Source organism: Branchiostoma floridae, chromosome 5 (genome assembly GCF_000003815.2).
Source record: "Branchiostoma floridae strain S238N-H82 chromosome 5, Bfl_VNyyK, whole genome shotgun sequence".
NCBI lineage: Eukaryota > Metazoa > Chordata > Leptocardii > Amphioxiformes > Branchiostomatidae > Branchiostoma > Branchiostoma floridae.
In genome coordinates this window covers 22,218,881-22,238,802 of record NC_049983.1, presented here as the reverse complement: position 1 = coordinate 22,238,802, position 19,922 = coordinate 22,218,881, and the positions used below count along the sequence as shown (strand labels likewise).

Sequence of the window (19,922 nt, the reverse complement as noted above, 5' to 3'; positions counted from 1 at the left end):
TTCTTCGCTAACGGGAAAATTGCTGTTGACCACAAAAAGATAGAAAAATTGAGTCTAGCGTAGTGGTGACAGATTCACATGGTTATTTCAGTGTTTTGGGGAACCATTTCTTCATACTTTTTTTATCCCGATGGGCAACATTAAAGCAAAACGGGTGTAGAGTAAGTCGATTAATATCGTCGATTAAGACTCATTTCAGACCACTGCAACAGCAGAACACATTGGACTACGACTAATATCGTCCTGGCTGTAGTGACCGCAAGAAAGTTTTGTTTGGAATGTCAAAGAGACAGAAATTGTATTCATTCTTGCAATACACTCCAACCAGCCTTTCTAACCTTGTAACAGGTGCACCTGACCGTGCAGCCTGAGGTTGCCGATGACTCCTCAGAGAAGCTGTACGAGGCTCCAGGAGGAAGCGACTCGCTCATCAGGGTCTCCTCCTTCTCATCACTGATGGCAGCAGGGTGTCCGGAGGGACAGAATGTGGGGATACAGGTTGGTGCAATATGTCATTGTTTGATCCCTTTATTTGATTGAAATTCGCTCCATTGATAGTTTTTACGTAAGTAATACTTACTCATAGCAGAACATATTTGGCAATATTGGTCTGATTTGCCAAATGTGCCACTACCTGTAATGAAGCTTTGCTACGGATCATTATAGCAGATCATATAAGGACATTTTATGCGCGTCTTTTATGGACTTTCCTCAATACATGAACACCTACAATATGAGGAATGTAAGAATACAGGTTGGTGTATGAAGTCGTCATTGGAGCCACAAAGGTATTTGATGAGCACGACAGCATTTTGATGGTTGTAACTTTAGTAAATCGTATCAACAATAATGAAGCCTTGTTCCGGATCAACATTCCGGATCACATTAGGATATTTTGTGATCTTCCGTCAATGGTATGAACACAAGAAATTTTGTACCTTTTTACTGATACACCGATGAATACTGACTGATTTTCATTTTACAGTATAACACGTGTAAGACTTAACTTGTTCTTCTTGTTCAAAAAGCTTTTCCGTGTGCAAATAGATGTTAAAATCTCCATATTTCTAACTGTAGTTCCTGGAATCCGACTTCAACCCGTTCGAGTACTCCAACAATTCCCGTAACATCCAGGCCGACGTGCTGGGTCTCGCTGTGAAATGTGGTAATGTCACTCTCCCTGTGTCCGGTCTGACGGATCCCATCGACATTTTGTCACGGAGAGAGAATAACAGCCTGAACGGGTCCCTGTACACGTTTGGTGGTTCAGCGGCTTTTGGGAAAGTAGAGGTTTGTCGACTAATGTTCATGTGTGTTCTTGCATCTTTCTATAAGAATGCGACATTCAGATAGTCAATTTGATATATATCTTGAACCAGATTTAACAAATCAACATAACTTCTGAAGAGAATAACGTATCGGTGTTTACTTGCTTGGTTCGTAGATAAAAGCCGATGTAATGCACAGCCGATTTGCAGATATTCCATGATTCCATGATTCCATGATATTCCATTTACGTTTTGTGACCGCATCTGAACTGTGAGCAGCGACACCTGTCCTGCAGTACAATGTGAACCAGTCAAAATTCCCCTGAAGGTGACAGACGGTCACCGAAACGTCGGTGAGAATAAAACATTGGTTGTGCAAAAAGAGTCTCTTTAATCTGCAGGTGTTCCAGTTTTATGTCAAGAAGATATCGTCCTCCCTGTCCTTCGTGGTTGACGTCAACACCACCCAGTTTCCACAGCCAGTCACCTTGCTGCTCCGCAAGGGGGAGCCTCCAACCACGGCTGCGCACAACTGGACAGTCACACTGCCGCTTCCCGAGGACCAGCTGTTCTCCGTGCCGTGGAGAGACAACAGCTCACTAAACTCCAACCCTTACCAGTGGATGGTGCCGACAGGAGACATCGACTTCTCCAGCTTTGATGCGGGAAACATGACAGAGTATTTCATCGGTACTTATCAATATCTACGTTGATCCAAACTGTCTTGAAGACGTACCTTGACTCAGAGACAGGGCAGTAGTGTGGAGACGGTTTACCAACATAAGAAAGCTTCGAACTGAAAAACGACAACTACTTTTGTGACTTGAAAAAAAGTAAAGATAATGGTATTTTCTTACATTGTATCGTATCAACTGCCATACACTTCTGTTTGTGTTACAGGAGTGCAATTTGCTTCTACTGCCAACCAGAACAGCGACAACGTCAACTTCACTTTATACGTTTTTGAGACGTCCTGTGTCTATTTTGCCGAAGGCGACACACATCTGTGGCAGAACGAAGGTTGCAAAGTAAGTGAATGATTGTATATTTGTTCTGTAACGTTAACGTACTCTAATTACGGAATTTTGTCCTCCAGTTTCAAAGCTACTCTGCATTATAATCAGCACAATGGTTTAACGTCAAATGTGAAGACAACTAAAGACATGAATCTCATTACACACAAGAAAAGTCTTCACGGCAGCTAGTAACCGTAAGCCTATAAAGTCAGTTATGGACATGCGTTTGACACTGTCGTATCATAATACCCATATGTAACGATATGAAAAGGAAATATGACTCTCAGATATAACATCAATGGTTGATTTTGAGGTTTCGTATTGATGTCTAATGCCCCAATGAACTTCAGGTCGGTCTGCTGTCCAATCTGACGCACATCCACTGCCAGTGCGATCACCTGACCAAGTTCTCCGGGTTTGTGGCGCCAAACCCCCTCAACATCCAGGAGGCCCTGTCGGCCAACGTTCTGGAAAACCCGGCGGGCCTCATTCTGGTACTGGTAGTGTTCTCGTCATACTTACTGGGCGTGCTGTGGGCAAGGAAGGAGGACAGGAAAGACCTGACTAAGGTAATGTCCTAAGGCAGATTTACCAGCGGCATAAGATAGTATCAAAGCTGTAAGGAGTATTCATCAGCGACTCTTCAGCGACTGTTAGGCAGGCTTCACTCCTCTGCCAGCTTTTGGTACTATCGTAGGATCTGCTTGGAGAATAGAGTAAGGTACAGCATGTCGCTTCATCCACAGAACGTTTACACTGTAAAATGCAAATACATCATGTTCATTGCCAATATCACATCTTTTGCTGACAAATTGATAATGGAGTTGGAAAATAGGTTAGAAAATATCTCTTTCATAGTTCAGAATTCATTCCATTTTTTTCGAGGACTTTCAATCAGTTTGCTGCAGTAATCACTGTCAAAAGTACATGATAATCACAATCGTTCTTTCATGGATGTAATTTCTTGTTGGGTGGTGTGGCGAAATTGTGGGGTGTTTGGCCCAGACCCAGATGTCCTGGGTTCATATCCTGTCATGCTGCAGATGTTTTGCCCTTGGAAAAAGGCAACTCACTCCGGATGCATGCATGTGTAAAAAATGGGTACCTGACTTCGGTTGGGAAGAGGTGGGATGGGCCCCGTCTTTTAATGGAAATAAGCCACTGCTCCTACGGCTTCAAAAAAAGCTATTGGATTACACTTCCCTTTTCTTTATTCTCTCGTCAGGCTGGAGTGGGACTCCTTCCTGGACACAAGCTCAACCCCCGTCAGGACTGTCAGTATCTCGTCACTGTTTACACCGGTTTCCGGGGCAACGCAGGAACAACCGCCGAGGTATGTTCTTTTTGTTTCTTTTCTATCCTTTGTTACTGCTCCACTCCTGTCCGTCTGTGTCCGAGTCGTCAGGACAACTCAACAGTCCAAGTCACGTCGTCTGACATGTACATCTGATGAAAGGGAATCATGCATATGTTTCTTTATATCGAAAAAAAGACAAAGAGAAGAAAGGAGGAAATTGAGATACGGTACGGTGACACCTATATGGGAATTTACGTTAGCCTCCATAGCAGGCTCTCTAGTCCTTTTTCCGTCTTGTTTGGCTCATAATACACTTTTGCTGGCCTTTTCTTTTTGTACATGGTTCCCTGTACTGCCGGCTGCTATGGAGGGTGTTGTCCGGAAATTCTTTATAACACTGGATTGGCATTGTCCTATGTGTATGACAGGTATCTCTGGTCCTCCACGGGTTCCACGGGGAAAGCCTGCCCATCACGCTGCGGGATCCAGGCCGGTTTCTCTTCGAAAAGGGGAGCGTGGACGCCTTCCTGGTGTCCACAGAACAGCCGCTAGGGGGCCTGACTCATCTCCAAGTCTGGCACAACAACGCAGGTTATAGTTCATCCTGGTGAGTTAAGTATTCTAGCGTTTCGGAGGTTTTTCAGGATACCTATTTTGCCTGTCTTATGCACCCTTGTAAACCTAAATTTTCTCTTTCTTCTTCCACTCAAGGATTAGTGAAAATACGCGTTAATCATGCAAAATGTTACGAAAACGTTGTATTTTATCGGACAACGAAACTCACACCCATTAACGTTACTTTCCTTTGTTAGAAGAAACACACATTCACGGAAGTAATAAAGACATTTGTACACAGGTTCCTCAGCCAAGTCGTCGTGGTCAACAAAGGAACAAACGTCACCACCTACTTCCTCTGTAACAGGTGAGCTGAGCCCATGCCTTTGTCCCTGTATCCCTCTCTGTACTGTTCATATGTCGTAAACGCCGCGGAAGGCTTAGTCAAAACAAAGATGGGTTTCCGATTACGGTGCTCCAAAAAAAGGGGTCGGTGGGAGGGGCTTCTCTTTCTTTTTTCCGGTCTAAATATACAGTTTAGCAACGTAAAATTGACATGCATCAGGCTAGGGTCTGCAGATTGTTGCTAGGGTCTTGTAACCTGAAACACAACATTTCTGGTGGATAAATGTTGATGTTTGTGTTATCAGGTGGTTGGCCATCGACAAGGAAGACGGAAACATCGAGCGTGTCGTCCCCGCTGCAGGCCCAGAAGAAATGACCAAATTCCGCAATGTTTTCCTCGCAAAAAGTGCCAGGTAAGTGATTTTGCATACGGCAGATTTTCATCCTAAAACTGCTGCCATGCTAGATGATCAAACGATAGAAGAAAACTGTATAATTAGTCAAACCTCTTTTACTTGTGTGTCTGAAGAAACACAATAGAATGTATGTGAAATAAGAACGTATCTCAACAAACTCCCATGTCCAAAATGCAAAAAGAACATATAAAAAGTTTCGTTTATATGAATCGATAAGGAGGTTTAAACAAAGGCCTTTTATGTGTCACAAATTTGATGCACATGCATATTCGGCTCATCCAATTTGTTCCATCCAGGGACATGAACGATGGCCACCTGTGGTTCTCCGTGTCCGGCCGCCCTGCCCGGAGCCCGTTCACCCGTGTCCAACGCCTGTCCTGCTGCCTGACGCTGCTCTACAGCACCATGCTCACCAACATCATGTTTTTCGGCCGCGGAGACGACTTCGACCCTCCCGAGCCGCTCAGGATCGCAGGGCTGGAAATCAAGCCGCCGATTTCTCTCCCACAGGTGACTTCATCTCATTTCGCTCCGTTTCATTTTTTTTTCTGCAGGAAATGCCTTTCACCTGATTGCGGTTTTCAAAGAATTCGGGGTGAAGGGGCGAACCCCATCCTAAAATAATACTGTGGTAATAGAACATGACAGAAACATCATATGATTAACTTAGCTAAATAGAAAATACCTTGCAGTGGAAATTTCGTATCTATGTGTAGATCGAAAACAAAAATAACGATGATATAGCTCCCAACTGAAAACACGGTATGTTTTATGACAGAAGACACATTTTTTTTATTTAAAACACTTTGCTCTATTAGTGAGTTGATTCAATTTAGTCAAGCCGTGGGTAGTCGCCATGCACTAAAAATACGCAACTGCTGGCAGGCAATGGTATTAAATTCAAATAGCAAATTAAGTCGTGGTTACAAACGTTCCTAATCGATGCCTTTTTGGTTTCTCCTTGTTTTTTCTTGTTAGTTGATGATCGGGATACAGAGTGCAGTCATCATCATGCCAGTCAATCTGCTCATCGTCTTCTTGTTCCGTCAGTCAGATAGAAAGAAAGGGAAGAACACATCTAATGATGCTAAGAAACGTTCAACAGAAGGTCAGGGAGCTATCGAGGAGATTTTGCGACAAGATACAAAGAAAGTCAAGTACAGGCCAGGCAACCATGATTTGTACCGAGAAGATACAGGTGTTAAAAAGCACCGAACTTCTCTGCGTCCTGCGGTTGACAACAAACTTAGAGTCGTACAGCTGGCATCAGAGCGGAGCGACCGTCCCTACAGTGGTGACTGTGACGAAGAGGATTCCTCAGGACAAAAGTGCCAGGTTTCTCCGTGGGCTGCCTTCGTGGGTGAGTTACGTACCATTGCAACGATAACGACATTTAACTAGCAACTTGACTCACGTGACTCAAGCCAGAACTCTCCACTCCGGTGGCAGTCGTGATCACCACAGACTATGTTCAAGTTTGAACAGTTTACTCTTACTGTAGCTAGCTTCAATGTTTCAAACAACCACCCATCCACCACGTGGTTCTCAATGTTTTCAGAAAATAATTATAAAAATTATTGTAACTTCCACCAAGCCATCATTTCTCCTATCATTACGTTTGGCATCCAGTGTGAGAGCAGTTAATTGCCGCATCTAACAACTTTGATTGGCTGACATTAGGTAAGACACAGAATGTACTAGCAAGCTACGGACGTTTTACCTTTCCAGGCTGGTGTCTTGTGTGGAGCGCGAGTTTCGTGGCTGCCTTCTTCACGGTGCTGTACACTTTGAGCTTTGGTCGGCAGAAAGCCGAGGCCTGGGTCTTCACCTTCGTGACGTCATTTTTCACCGATCTGTTTCTTGTGCAACCCATCAAGTTGATCATGGTGGCGATTCTGTTTGCCCTTCTCACAAAGGTATGTTTATTTGGCATAGATTATATATAGGGCCTGCCCACAGTACACAACGTCAAGAAACAGTACAGGATAAAATATTTTCTTCAGCTGTAAAATGTTTTCATACTTCGTCTTTGTCTCTGTTACTGAAACTAGAAACCAGTGGAAGATGAAGACCCTCCCCCATCCCCACCAGCAGATGACGAGGAATACACACACAGAAGTGGGAAGGTAGCCTTGTCATTAAGCCAGAAAGCCGCTTACTTATTTATGGGTTGATTCGTCAAAATGCAGTTACTAAGGCAACTGGATATAATTTTGGAAACGGTCAGACGTTTCAGGCAGAATCCACTACCTTTTGTCAGTGTCAGAGAGGATATCTGGTACAAAGTAGGTTTTATACCCTAACCATGAATTGATATGCAAAGGAGCTGAAGACAACTTTTTTGGTTGATCTGTCATAGATCTTGGATACTTCAGATATTTAGTCTTTCAAATAAAATGTAAACTTTCTCTGGATTCTTTTTTCTTCTGACAACCCCTTTCGGGAAGGCCGTCACAAACATCAGCAATTTGTATATGATTAAATTGCCGTTCGTTCAAGTAAGATTTGTCACACCAGGGAGATGGAAGGACTCCCCCAAACAGTTTTGCGACTGCAACTGGTTGGCTGCGATACGTTGGTAGAGGAAGGACTACCCATCGTCAAAGTGTAAGTTGCTCCGCAATGAACTCTGGTAACGTGGTTATTACAACAACTGCACTTACAATAATAATCATTGTAAACCAAGCTAACCAGTAGACGTTTTCGACATTTGAAAATATTGAAACTGTATATTAGAAAAAGTGTTTCCATTCTTTCATCACACTCTAGTCTGTCGACACCCAAACCCCAACGACCCCTCCCAGCCCGTCCATGTTGGCAGAACTAAGAGCCAAGAGTGCCGAGAAGCGTAAAACACGAGACGCGGTGCTGGAGGTTGTCGGCGTGGGTTTGTTCATCGCAGTGATCATGCTGACAGCGTACGGAGAGAGAAGTCCACTCGCGTTTTACATGACGCAGAACGTGCGAGGACTAACCCCGGGGGCCACAGACGTAAGTTGTCCAAAAAGGAATTTGATCTCGATCCAGTTTTAGTTCACTGAAGAGCTAGTCTTCCACTGGTCATGACAGAGAGGACAGACGCTATGTACAGTATTTACAGGTGCATTGTACGGGGAAAAATTCCCCTAGCTCTTTTCGACAAACACAATGAAAAGTGGACCACGACTTAACGTTCTGTCCTAAGAACTGCAACCCTTTCCGGTAGCGTGCATGTCGGGTGAGCGACACAGCCGGAATCGAACTCAAAGCTTCTAGTTCCAGAGGCAGGGCCGCTAATTACTGGACAACGCACGCTACTCCAAACGTATTCCTGATGTAAAATAAACAAATGCAGCTATCCGTAGGAAATGAAAAGATCGTTTTGTGTTTTAGGTCAAGGACATCCCGTCGTTCTGGATATGGATCACGGACGGTTTGGTTCCGGCCACCCACACTGCACTGCGGTACAACGGAAGAGCCAGCTCCGCTGACCTGGTGTTGGACGATCTGCTGACGCATCCGGTGGACGCGGTGAGGCTCAGACAAGTTCGACTCAAACCAGGTTTGTGATCTTTTGTTTCGTTCGTTTGTTTTTATAAGTCATCACTTTATTTCCGATTGCTAATACCCCCTTTCCACTAGGACGGCGCTCTCTCTGCGACCTAAGATTTGACGGATCGATCAACGAATTTTATAGCAAAGAAACAAATCTCTTCACACTTTGTGTGTTTTGTTGTCTTCTCAGTCACACTTCTGCGTTTTGTATGATATACTCAGTGTGAAAGCGAAAGTTAAACATATGATATTAAGTAGGTCGCAGTGAGAGCGCGGCGCGATCGCCGTCTAATGGAAAGGGGGCTTAAAGACGCGAATACAACGTTATGCCAAAACTGATTTAGAAGAACACTGAAGGCGCAAACTATTCCCACTTCACCTAATACAGGAGAGCTCTGCGAGGTGCCAGAGAAAATGACATCATTCACGTCACGCTGTCAGGCAGACTTCGCCATACTCACAGCTGACTCACAAAATTACACCGAGGTGAGATGTGCTCAGGACAATACAGCACAAATGTGTGATCCCATTTTAACAATTAATGTCTCATGGTCGAATGAATATATATATATGCATGCAAGCTTCCAACCCACTGGCTATTTAAGAATGCGAATACGAACTCACATTGACTTCGTGCCAAGGACTTTAAGAGTTGAAATAAACTTACAAGAATTTGAACAAATCCCTTATCTTCAGTTCAGTTCAGTTCCCTTATCTTAGCGTGACGCATACTTTCCAAAAGTGATTAAACGTCTTCGGCTTCTAGTTATGATTCGCGCTAATAACTTGTACTTTCATTTAACAAATGCAGGGATGGGTTCCTGTAAATGACACCTTACAGGACACGAGCGTCTTCAGTAATTCATCAACTCCGTTTCCATATACGGTCACCAGTGTCACCGTCACTTCAGGGCTGGGTCATCCTTGGAACTTCACATTTGTATCCCTAACTGACGGTACGCTGTTCATAATGACGAGATTTCTGTTACGAAAACGTTGGTTTCCGTTTCAGTGCATTATTATTATCTTTAGAAACAAGATTGCACAAAGTTCAATGCTTGGAAAATGAAAGCAAACAGATCAACTAAATTTATAGTTGATATTGTGACTAATATCATAATCTGTGAGATCTGCTTACATTCTAAGTAATGGTGTTCGACAGTGCCGGCCGGTAATATCCACACATTCCATGTTAGACCAGAGACACTGGGCCTTCATGCTTTGTTTATAATGTAATCTACTGTCTGATAGGTTTTTCACACTTTGGAAAGCATGGCACGTACTTGAGCGGTGGTTACGTAGCTACTTTGGGGACCACCCGTGAAGCAAGTGAGACTACGGCTGACTACCTTCGACACCATCAATGGCTGGACCAACAGACCCGCGCAGTCTTCGTAGAGCTGATTCTGTACAACCCGCACGCTAACCTGTTCTCCGTGGTTACTGTGGCGGTAGAGTTCACTACTACAGGGGCCGCCTACACGGGTGCAGAGGTGGTGACCTTGAGACTGGTCCAGCATGGAGCCATCGTCCTTCTCCTCCTTCGAGTGGCATTCGCGCTGTTTCTTCTGTATTTCCTACTAAGAGAAGGTCAGCTTTATCACGTATTCGTATCATTACCTCCATGAAATATTCATGGTGGTTATATTTTCACTAGAGTTTGTGTGTCCGTGTATCAACAAGATAACTCAAGAACGGGTGTGTGGATTGGTTTCATACTTTGTTTGTTGGTAGGGTGTGATGAAAGCTGGAGATGATTTGATTTGGGGCCCCATAGCGGCTTCCCTTGGTATTGCAGCGCAACTTCCAGTTTTGCTATCTCGTGTTCTGAACAAGCTATTGTGACGATTTTGGGGTTGTTAGATAGCTCTTGTTAATAATTATATCAACGAATTCGAGCAAGCAAAGTGAATTTTTGAATACCATGAGCACCACCACTTATTAGAACAGTAATTAAACACCTTCCATATTTCACCCATTAGGTAAGAGTTTATTGTCGCGGCCAGTCGAGTATCTGAGCGGATTTTGGAGCTGGGTGGAAGTTTGGATCATCACCATCGGCTTCTCCACACTCGGCGTCTACTTTAAGGCACAGAGCATCATTGATGAGGCGGCAGAGAAACGGCAATCGGGCAGCACTCCTTTCGAGCAGTACAAAAGTGCAGCCGGTTGGTTCCAAGTCTACACCTACCTACTCGGGTTTCTCATCTGCTGCACTACGCTGAAGTTCATCCACCTGCTGCGGTTCAACTCACACGTCCGAGCTCTTTCTGTGACGATGAGGAAGTCAGCCAAGCCCGTTCTGCAGTTCCTCTTCGTGGCCGCCATCTTGATAATGGCGTACACTCAAGCGGGGAACCTCGTGTTCGGCGTGAAGCTTCGGGGTTATCAGAACATGCAGACCAGCCTACAGAGTCTCTGCATGATGATGTTGGGAAGCTTTGACTTTGATGAACTGTCAGGGGCTCAGCGGGTTTTAGGTCCTCTAATGTTCTTCTCGTACCAGGCTATGATGCAGTTTATCCTGCTGAGTATGTTCATGGCCATCATCATGGATGTGTACGCAGAAGAACAGCAGGGTCTTCCCGTCGCAGAAAACCTGCGATTTCTTCACTTTTTGAAAGAAACGTCAGTGGAGATTGTAGGTAAAATGAAGCACGTGTCAAAGAACAGAACCCGGGAAAGCAAACAGGAAGAAAGCAATGTGATAGAACCCGACAATGCGAGCAGGTTTGATGGCGTATTTAACAAAATGTGGTGAAGGAATAGGAGTTTTAGTATTGGAAGGGCTAACACGTATATTGCGATATAAGTAGGTCTATCTAGGTTGCGAATGCTTCGTTAGTTATTTAGACAATAACACCTTACATTTTACCTTGTTGTGATGTTAGCATGTATAAATGTGATAAACCAGGCTAAATCAAGTAATTGTAGTTCAAGACATCGACGTTGTGGATCATATGTCACCACCGATCCTACGGAATGCCATTGAGTGCAGAGTCTTGAAGCTCTCAACCACATTATTGTGAGCCTGTCTACAAAATTTTTGTTGTGTTATATGTACTTGTGTTTTCATTTGATTACATTATATCGGCATAGAATCGAAATTAAGGAAATTTGGCCTTTGTATTTCGTACGTCCTTAACTAGATGTTGGAAAAACCATGTTTTCGAGACTAGTTTTATAAATTTCTTTCCTTGCAACTTGTTGTCAAATACCATCCTCACAAACGCGCATGCACGTGTCTGAGTTCTGAATGCAGCAACACCATACTTTCGAACTCCAGACAGTGCACATGTACAAACATCCAGGTACATACGCGCGCGCGCGCACACACACACACACATGCGGATACATACGCACGCACACACACACACACACACACACACACACACACACACACACACACACACGCACACACATCATGCATATAGAGGTATATAGAGATTCTAATACATTGTGATAAAAACAAAAACGATATATGTGCGAATTTTCTTTAATGAGGTGGTTGAAAATCTACAACTTTAACACCAACAGCAGCCCGTTAGTCATTGATAACTCTACTAATTCACTTGTGACAATGACCCACAACAGGGTCTTTAATCATACTAGCAAACTATCACATTTCCTGCAAGCAATCTTTAGTTATAACATTAAAAATCTACGGCAACATTTTGACCTCGAAAACACCACTGAGGTGATCATGACAAAGCAGACGCTGTCATTCATTAGTCATTAATTAATTATTTAAAGTTAATTAAATCACAAAAAACTACGAAAGTACGTCGATGTAGGTTAGACATCCAGGTAATAAGATACGCCAAAAAGTAGTTACTCAAGCAACTGGATATGGTTTTGAAACGGTCAGACGTTTCGGATAGAATCCACTATCCTTCGTCAGTGACTTTTGGCGTAACTACGAAAGTATCCATGATACCATCTACATCTCTATGCAATTTTCCTCACTGAGTTTCAACAACATTTATCGACAGCGATTCCTGTGATCCTATTTACTCTGAATGTCCAACACAGCATCAAATTACTCTACCGAAGCTCATTAGATTCTAATAATCACAAAACCCATTCATTTTCACAATGTACATGAAGAGCAGTTCATAAACCACTGCCTTCAAAGGAAAAGTCAAATCAAACATCAGTAAACATAGTTGATGAGAAACGTAGTAGAAACTAATGTTAAGTACTGAATGCCTTATTATTATAATATACATTATGATTACTTGAAGACTGTACGTACAGGTTAGGGCATGTCTTTGCAAATAAAACATTTATACTAATATGTAGCAACAGTATTAAAACAAAGCTCTCATTAAGGTATAAACAATTGTGGTTAGCAATTGCACATCTATAGGCTTAGTACTGCATGTAGTGCTAATATAGAATCTGAAACTTTCGCCAGGTTTACTCCTTTCCAAACATTTAAACCGTCACAATTGTTTGTAGACTACTAATACCTTGGTGAATCTACAGATCAGGTACTGCAGCAAAAATGTCAGACTCCACCCCTAAGGCATTGCCAAAACATTTATACACTTAACGCATTGCGGAAATAATTGTGGATTATAACTCAAGTTCTTAATTCATATGTAACTGCTGCACCAACGTGTGCAGTCGTCTATCCAGTTTATGTCTTTATTGTAAAATCCTTATTCACATCACCCCTACTCCATTGGTTATGGCCAAAATGTCCTATCATGACGTGCACCTCTTACAACACTACCATTCGAGTGGGAAAGATTGTCACAGTACTGTTAATCACACTGGTCACTACCAACTGCCCACCCGGTCCGACAGCAAGGCCATACGAATGTGTAATATTCACAACGGTGCGGACAAACTCCCCGCGGCTTGTGAACATGTCTACGCGTTTGTTTCCCCAGTCCGATACGAGGATGTGCCCACAGGTATCTGTACAGATACCTTGGGGGTGTTTTAGTTCACCTTTGCCTGGTCCGAAGCCTCCGAATATGACTAGCCGATGGCCGAAAGGGCTGTACACATGTACCCAGGGGCTCGAAAAGGTGGATTCCGTCACGACGATGTTCCCTTCCTCGTCCACTGCAACGGACTCGACTTCCATTCCTTGCTTCCCTCCAAAACGGCGGGATTTTGTTCCTGGTATCGTTTTGAAACTGCGAAGAAGCTTTCCGTTTGGTTGGAACGTTAAGATCTTGTTAGAGGCTTCCACGAAGATGTTGTTGTTTCGCGCGTCGACGGCGATGTTTGGGTAACTGCCCCCGCATTGCACGTCGAACATGGTCATCAAATCACCACCCAGACTGTACTTAAGTACAAAAAGGGCCGAAGAACTGAACACTTTTTGTCCCAATACCAGCACATTACCCTCTCCGTCCATGGCAACATCGCAAGGTTGGATTGGTAGTACGCGCCCATTTGCTCCCGGCATTTCCGTTTTGAAGAGGCGGAGAAAGGTCCCGTCCATGCTGTAGACCTGGATTCGCTGGTTGTACATGTCATTGACGAATATCTCGTGGTCAGCTGACACGGCCACACCTGTGTTTCTGATGAACTTCCCGGGTTTCTGCCCCTTCCCTCCAAACACGATCTTCTCCGATGGTACGATTTTGCCTACGCACCCTGCAATAGATGGTTAAACAAATCATAACTACACCAGCTGCCAAGTTCGGTACTTCATATCCAGTCGCATAGCTCATATAATAAGGGCTTTTTTTATACATGGCATCCTAGTCACCGTGCCTATTAGTTGAACATTTAAGTGTAAAACCAAGAAAGACCTATGACTTTGTTGATATGTAAAAGACCTGTAATTACATAAACATATTCAAATTTACCTGGCAAACCGGGTGGTTCTGTTTGTCCAGAAGAGTCATTGGCAGTCTCCATCTGTAGAAAAAAGGATATAGGATATTCAGACATCAGCTAGTTAATGGTAACTTTATTTTCTCGGAGTAACATTATAGAGTCCTCACTACAGTCTTATTTTAGTTGTGGTAATCTTGTAGAAAAGCGACAGAACTCTCAAAGTCTGACATACGTATGACTTCACGGTGTCAAATGGAAATCATCATCATCATCCGGGCGTGCTGGTTGCACGGATAGCCATGACTTTCTCTAAGTAAATGAGTAATGGGTAATTTTGCTATCGAAAGATGGACATGTCTCAATTCAAGTGGAAAAGATCGTTCATATCCGCGCTTAGTCCCCATTCAACTAGATCTCGATCTTGCTGCGACCTAAATTGGTTTTGTGTAACCTGGATTGACTGCGGAAACAAGTGCAAAGGACTGTGCAACTTTCAGAGTCCTGACTGAGAGGGGCAAGGGGCCAGTCTTTGGCCTAAGCACCTAGGCAGGTAGGTTTGACTTAATGATTGGAATATCATGCAAAATGTTATGTTTGGTTGAAACAAAATACAAAACAAAAATACACACAACGCGTAAATTTCCCTGATATTCTACTAGTGGAATGGATATATTACCGTGGGTTTCGGCACGAACCCAACGCCGGAGCTGCAACAGCCATCCACGTCAGGTGCGTAGGTAGTGTCCTCAGCTTCTGTATGCTGTAGGTTTGTATACAATCATGTACACTGTTCACTGTTGGATACGTATGAATCATCGCAACAATTAACCTTTGGGTGGCTCTTCAACATACTTACAAACGTCGTACATTAGAATCAACGGTTTACGGTCATGTATACTACAAAAATGGTTAGTAAAGCGATCAAAAGTAGGGGTGGGAACCGATAAGGAAAATTAAGGTCCAGGTCTGATTCAGGTCCAGAGGATCAGGTCTAGGTCAGGACCTGAACCTGGACCTGATTCAGTATACAAAAACTTGTGAATGGGCTATTTCACAACAATGGTCTATTTTGCTACAAAAGAAATCTGGTTTGTGTAGTATTCGACTCCCACTGGCGTTTTAAAATCCTACAACTTTAGTACAAGGCTAACTGCCTCTGTACTATTGACTGTAAAACTTGGTAGAAATGACTATAGACTCTTCTCTAGTACACCCTTGTTATTTTCTTCGACCAGTAGGCCCCCAAACGTGTGAATACACGATCATATAATATGTTCATTTCCAATAGGTCCTACATCCGGTCCACCGAATTTTTTCAGGTCCGTTTTTCTTTTGGACGGTGTACCGGTACCCAACCCTAAATCAAAAGGTTTCCCAGATAATGCTTGCTGCCATCATCTAGATACAAAATGCGATGTGATGTGATTACCAATTCAAAGTACAGCGCTGTTGTATTGGACTGTCTGCCATAGAGATCTGCAAAAGGTTTGTGATGTGTTACAGTCTCGAGATTGCTGCCTGGAACGAACATGACATGAACACTTATGTTATTATATGTTGACTTCCTGCAACTTATGATCCACTGCTCACTGAGTCACGTGTTCTATCTGCATACCGCATACGGCACTGGATTTCTCATTCCTTGACAAAGACTGGTGCTGTTGAATCGAAAATTTGGATGAGTCTAATTTTTGTGTTGGATATCACAGTTAAACTAGTTAAAGAACTTATTTTATCTATTATGATGATTAAACCTGTAACTTGATACCCAGGACTTAAGGAAATTTCTTTTACAAGGAACAAATCGCAGAGTTGGTCTCTTGAGCACATTTGACTGTAATGAGGCAGTACAAAACTAGCTCTCATCAGTGTTTCCAAAAAGATGTCCGTTTGGGAACATTGCTAAAATGCTTCCTACGTCCTCCCACCCAAATATGTATAAAACATTACCTTGTGAGCTGTTGTTGGTGAATGAAAACGTGGGCGATGTTCTGGCAGAAGAGCCATTTGCAGGTCTTGTCTATGACAGTTAATAAATTAGAACATCTCGTACCTTAATGCAGGTTAGACGTACATGTAAATAATAGAGTAGTAAGCACGTATATGAAGGTAAAGGTGCGCTCCCATCACACTTGTGTCAAGCTTGCGTCACTGCGGGGTTCGAAAGATACTCAGAGGTAAAGAACGAATTTTCTTTCTTTTTGTGTATTTTGTTGTCTTCTAAGTCATACTTTTACGTATCACGCAATATCTAAATTATAAAAAAATCGGTGAAGATAACAAAACAGTGACGCAGTGCACGAACCCCACAGTGACGCAAGCTTGACACAAGTGCGGTGGGAGTAGCCTGGTATCCAGCCTTAATATAGCTCACGAGTCTCTTCTCTCCTCTTCGTAATTGCGAAGAGGAGAGAACAGACTCGGAAGCTATATTATGGCTGGATACCAGGTTACGGTGGGAGCGCACCTTGAGACATCCATGTAAACAATAAAGTAGCTAACACTAATTGTTAGGCATCCAGGCGAACAATATGAATATGACAGATAGATTTCTACAACTGTACAAGATACTGAGATAACTTTCGAACGTTCTGAGTGACATTCGTCACTCTTCTTCATCCTCTTGACGCTGCAGAAGAAGTTTGGTTGTCCCTCGAAACGTCTGAAACTAATCTAGTCGTACGCAATTATTATTTTTAAATAGAGTAGCTTGCAGTTAGCAGGTTTGCCAATGTCAATGATACAGAAAACCTAGTGGTAGGAAACTCATTTAGAATCTGAGTGGACATATCTAGAAATGAGGAAATGAACTAGCTCACAGTGGATGTGTTCGTCAGATAAGCCGTGGTGTCTGTCCAGGAGTTGCAGCAGACAGGCTGACCAGTGTTGGGGGTGGTGTCCACTGCTCCTGTAGGCTGTACCTGGGTCAACATATCATGAATTAGTTGACAGGCTTTTCATCTGCGCCATGTTGGATTACATAGTACGTCTGTACACCACACGCAGATGCTACTGCTTAATTCAATTACTCCAACCTGGTCGTCGGAGGACAATTTATTATTAGAACGACGTCAATGAAAAGCCCGTATAGCTCTCTATACAGGCTTAAGCAGGCCAAGCACTGCTGGTATCAACACATTAAAGAAGGTGTTGGAAGATCTCTAGCCGTCTTTATAAAATTTGTAGGGTTGCTTCTATGTCATGTTTAATTGTAGATCATTAGTGATGGAACTTTGGTTTCGATTGCATTACATGTTTCCATTCATAACTCCCATTCACTCTACTGTAAACGTGATCAGGCTGCAAATATATAATCGTTAATATTTTTTAAACACAGACAAGCCAAAAACAACTCCTACTCGTGACTTAGTAAGCTCTTCCATGGTCCTGTTACATGAACTTTCATGCCTGAAAAATTGCTGGTTCTGAATTTACGCAAATCTGACCTTCACTGACAACTTCCCAATCAGGTCCTTCTACACTACTGAGAGAGCGTGGTGATAGCGCCGTCCTAGTGGGAAGGGGGTATAACTAAATTTGTGCTATGCATTATGGTAGCAGCGTCTCTGCTTTTCAAACAACTAGCTAGTAGTCACATGCATAGGGAACACGGGCCTACCTCTCGACTATCCTGCACGTTGGTAGTGAAGTATAACCCGGCAAATAATCCGCTCAATAGCAACAACCCGAGAGAGACAACAGTTACAGCAGGGCGGTGACACAGCCAGGCATACATACACTGGGCCAATTTACCTGTCGATTTAGGTGAATAAATAATGATTAATAAGAATTTTTTAATCAGAAAAGAACATAAAAGTGTCTGACGGCCGTCACTCATACGTATGAGGCCATCTTGATATACTGGTTTGAAACTTGACAGTAAAATAATGTGACTCTTCGGTCTAAAATCTCTGCGGTAATATTTCATCTGAGCAATACAAACGACCATACGGTTTGGAAGGAGAAAAATGACTAAGACTTCTAAAATACATCATCCATGAACTAGAATTCATATCAATGGTCAACCTGAAAAACAAATGACGGTAAAAGCAACTGTTCTACGCATTTGTGCCATTTACATTTTACAGTTACATGGGAAAATATATAAGAAAAAACAAACAAAAGATTTGAAACAGACTCGTCTTACCGCAAGACAGTTGTAGTTCGACGTTTGGCACGTACATAGGATTTGGTTGCAGGGCGTTTGATGCGTACATAGGATTTGGGATCAATGCATTTTGGACGTACATAGGGTTTGGATGCAGGGCGTTTGGGGCGTGCATCGGATGTGGATTCAGAACATTTTCGTAAGTTCGGGCTTCACCGTCGTCATGTCTGTCCGCATATGCAACAGCGTAAGGTGAAATATCTACGTCCCCAGAGTCGACGCCATCTCTTTGGCCGTCCCGAGCCGCAGTACCGCCGGCTGTGGGCATGTTGTTACCATCATCTTCCTCCTGATACCGCACAGCGTAGGGCTGGATGTTGTCATCACAGTTGGCTGAACTGCTAGCGGACTCACAGTCTTCCTGATTCGCCACTGCATATGGCTGGATGCTGGGTACACCATTACTGGTACTAGATAGTCTGCGAGCGGGCACACTTTCTTCTGAATGGACACGGTTACCACAGTCATCATTATCTGGTCTGCAGGCGGATGCAGAATCTTCTTCATTTGTGTCTTGATAGGGTTGGATGAAGGGATTGCCGTCTCTCTCAGCTGCTCCGATGGTGTCGTCCTGCTGGTTTGCAGCTGCAGTCGGCTGTAGGCTGTCCTCGTTAGCCGGTTCAGGGCTCGGGTTCGACGCGTTTTGCGGGTACATCGGACTCGGGTCCCGAGCGTTTTCTGTATCCGCCCGATCGGCGCTCGCGGCGTTTTGCTCGTACATGGGACTCGGTTCCCGAGCGTTTTCGACATCTCCCGAATTCTGGTTCACGGTGCTTGGGGAGTACATTAGACTCGGGTTTTGCGACGACATCGGCTCGAGATGGCGTGTGTCGGGCGTGTGGGGAGTGATACTGTCGTCTGGGACAACAGCTGAAGCGTCAGCATCTTTTGTTGACGAGTTACATCGTGTTGGGTCCATCATGGCATCAACGCCGCTGCATGAAGATGGTGTTGCCGACTGATTGGACTTGTTACTTTGCATCTGACCCGACGTCGCTTCAGCAAGAACAACCTTGTCTTTAGGCAGGTACGCAGTGCCGGATGGTGCGGTATCAGCGTCGTCATGAGAGGCCATGATGTGGTCTGTCTGAGGTAGTCTCCAGATCCTTATTACAGACTTTTCGTCAAAGCCGTGGTCTTGTAAACTTGCTATTACACGGAGACTCTTTAATCAACCCTGGTCTTGTTCCAAAAATTAGCATCTATAAATGTGTGGCCGCTGAGTTTGAACCATCTGCCGTGAATGTACATGCATTGAAACTGCGTTTCATCTATAAAACATTTCTCCGATTAGACCAGTCAGTATGTAGGGGGTAATGTGTGTGACAATTGTTTGAAGAAAACTAGGTGTAAAAGGTGAAATGTTTTCTGATCAATGATATTCTATGTAGTTTTTCGTTGTTGCTTCGGTTCTACGGTTTTTCTGCTCTTCTAATGCTCATAATCCCTCAACGAGCACATCAATTACCTACCAGGTCCACCCCTACCCACAAAATAACCTAGTCCAATTTCTAATCAACA

General features: G+C 43.6%; 2 protein-coding genes across 2 annotated transcripts; one reads left to right on the top strand and one right to left on the bottom strand.

Annotated features, from left to right (window-relative positions):
- The first annotated feature begins 9,236 nt into the window (after positions 1-9,236).
- On the top strand, positions 9,237-11,597 carry LOC118416279 (polycystin-2-like). Its single transcript, XM_035821367.1, has 3 exons — positions 9,237-9,387; positions 9,683-10,021; positions 10,414-11,597. Exons 1-3 carry the CDS (start codon positions 9,237-9,239, stop codon positions 11,190-11,192), a joined length of 1,269 nt encoding a protein of 422 aa, XP_035677260.1. The 3' UTR covers positions 11,193-11,597.
- Positions 11,598-13,157: 1,560 nt separating this feature from the next.
- LOC118416278 lies at positions 13,158-19,476 on the bottom strand. Its single transcript, XM_035821366.1, has 7 exons — positions 18,482-19,476; positions 17,680-17,744; positions 17,053-17,154; positions 15,663-15,751; positions 14,910-14,993; positions 14,263-14,314; positions 13,158-14,047 (listed from the first exon to the last, which is right to left on the bottom strand). Exons 1-7 carry the CDS (start codon positions 19,474-19,476, stop codon positions 13,158-13,160), a joined length of 2,277 nt encoding a protein of 758 aa, XP_035677259.1.
- Positions 19,477-19,922: the final 446 nt, after the last annotated feature.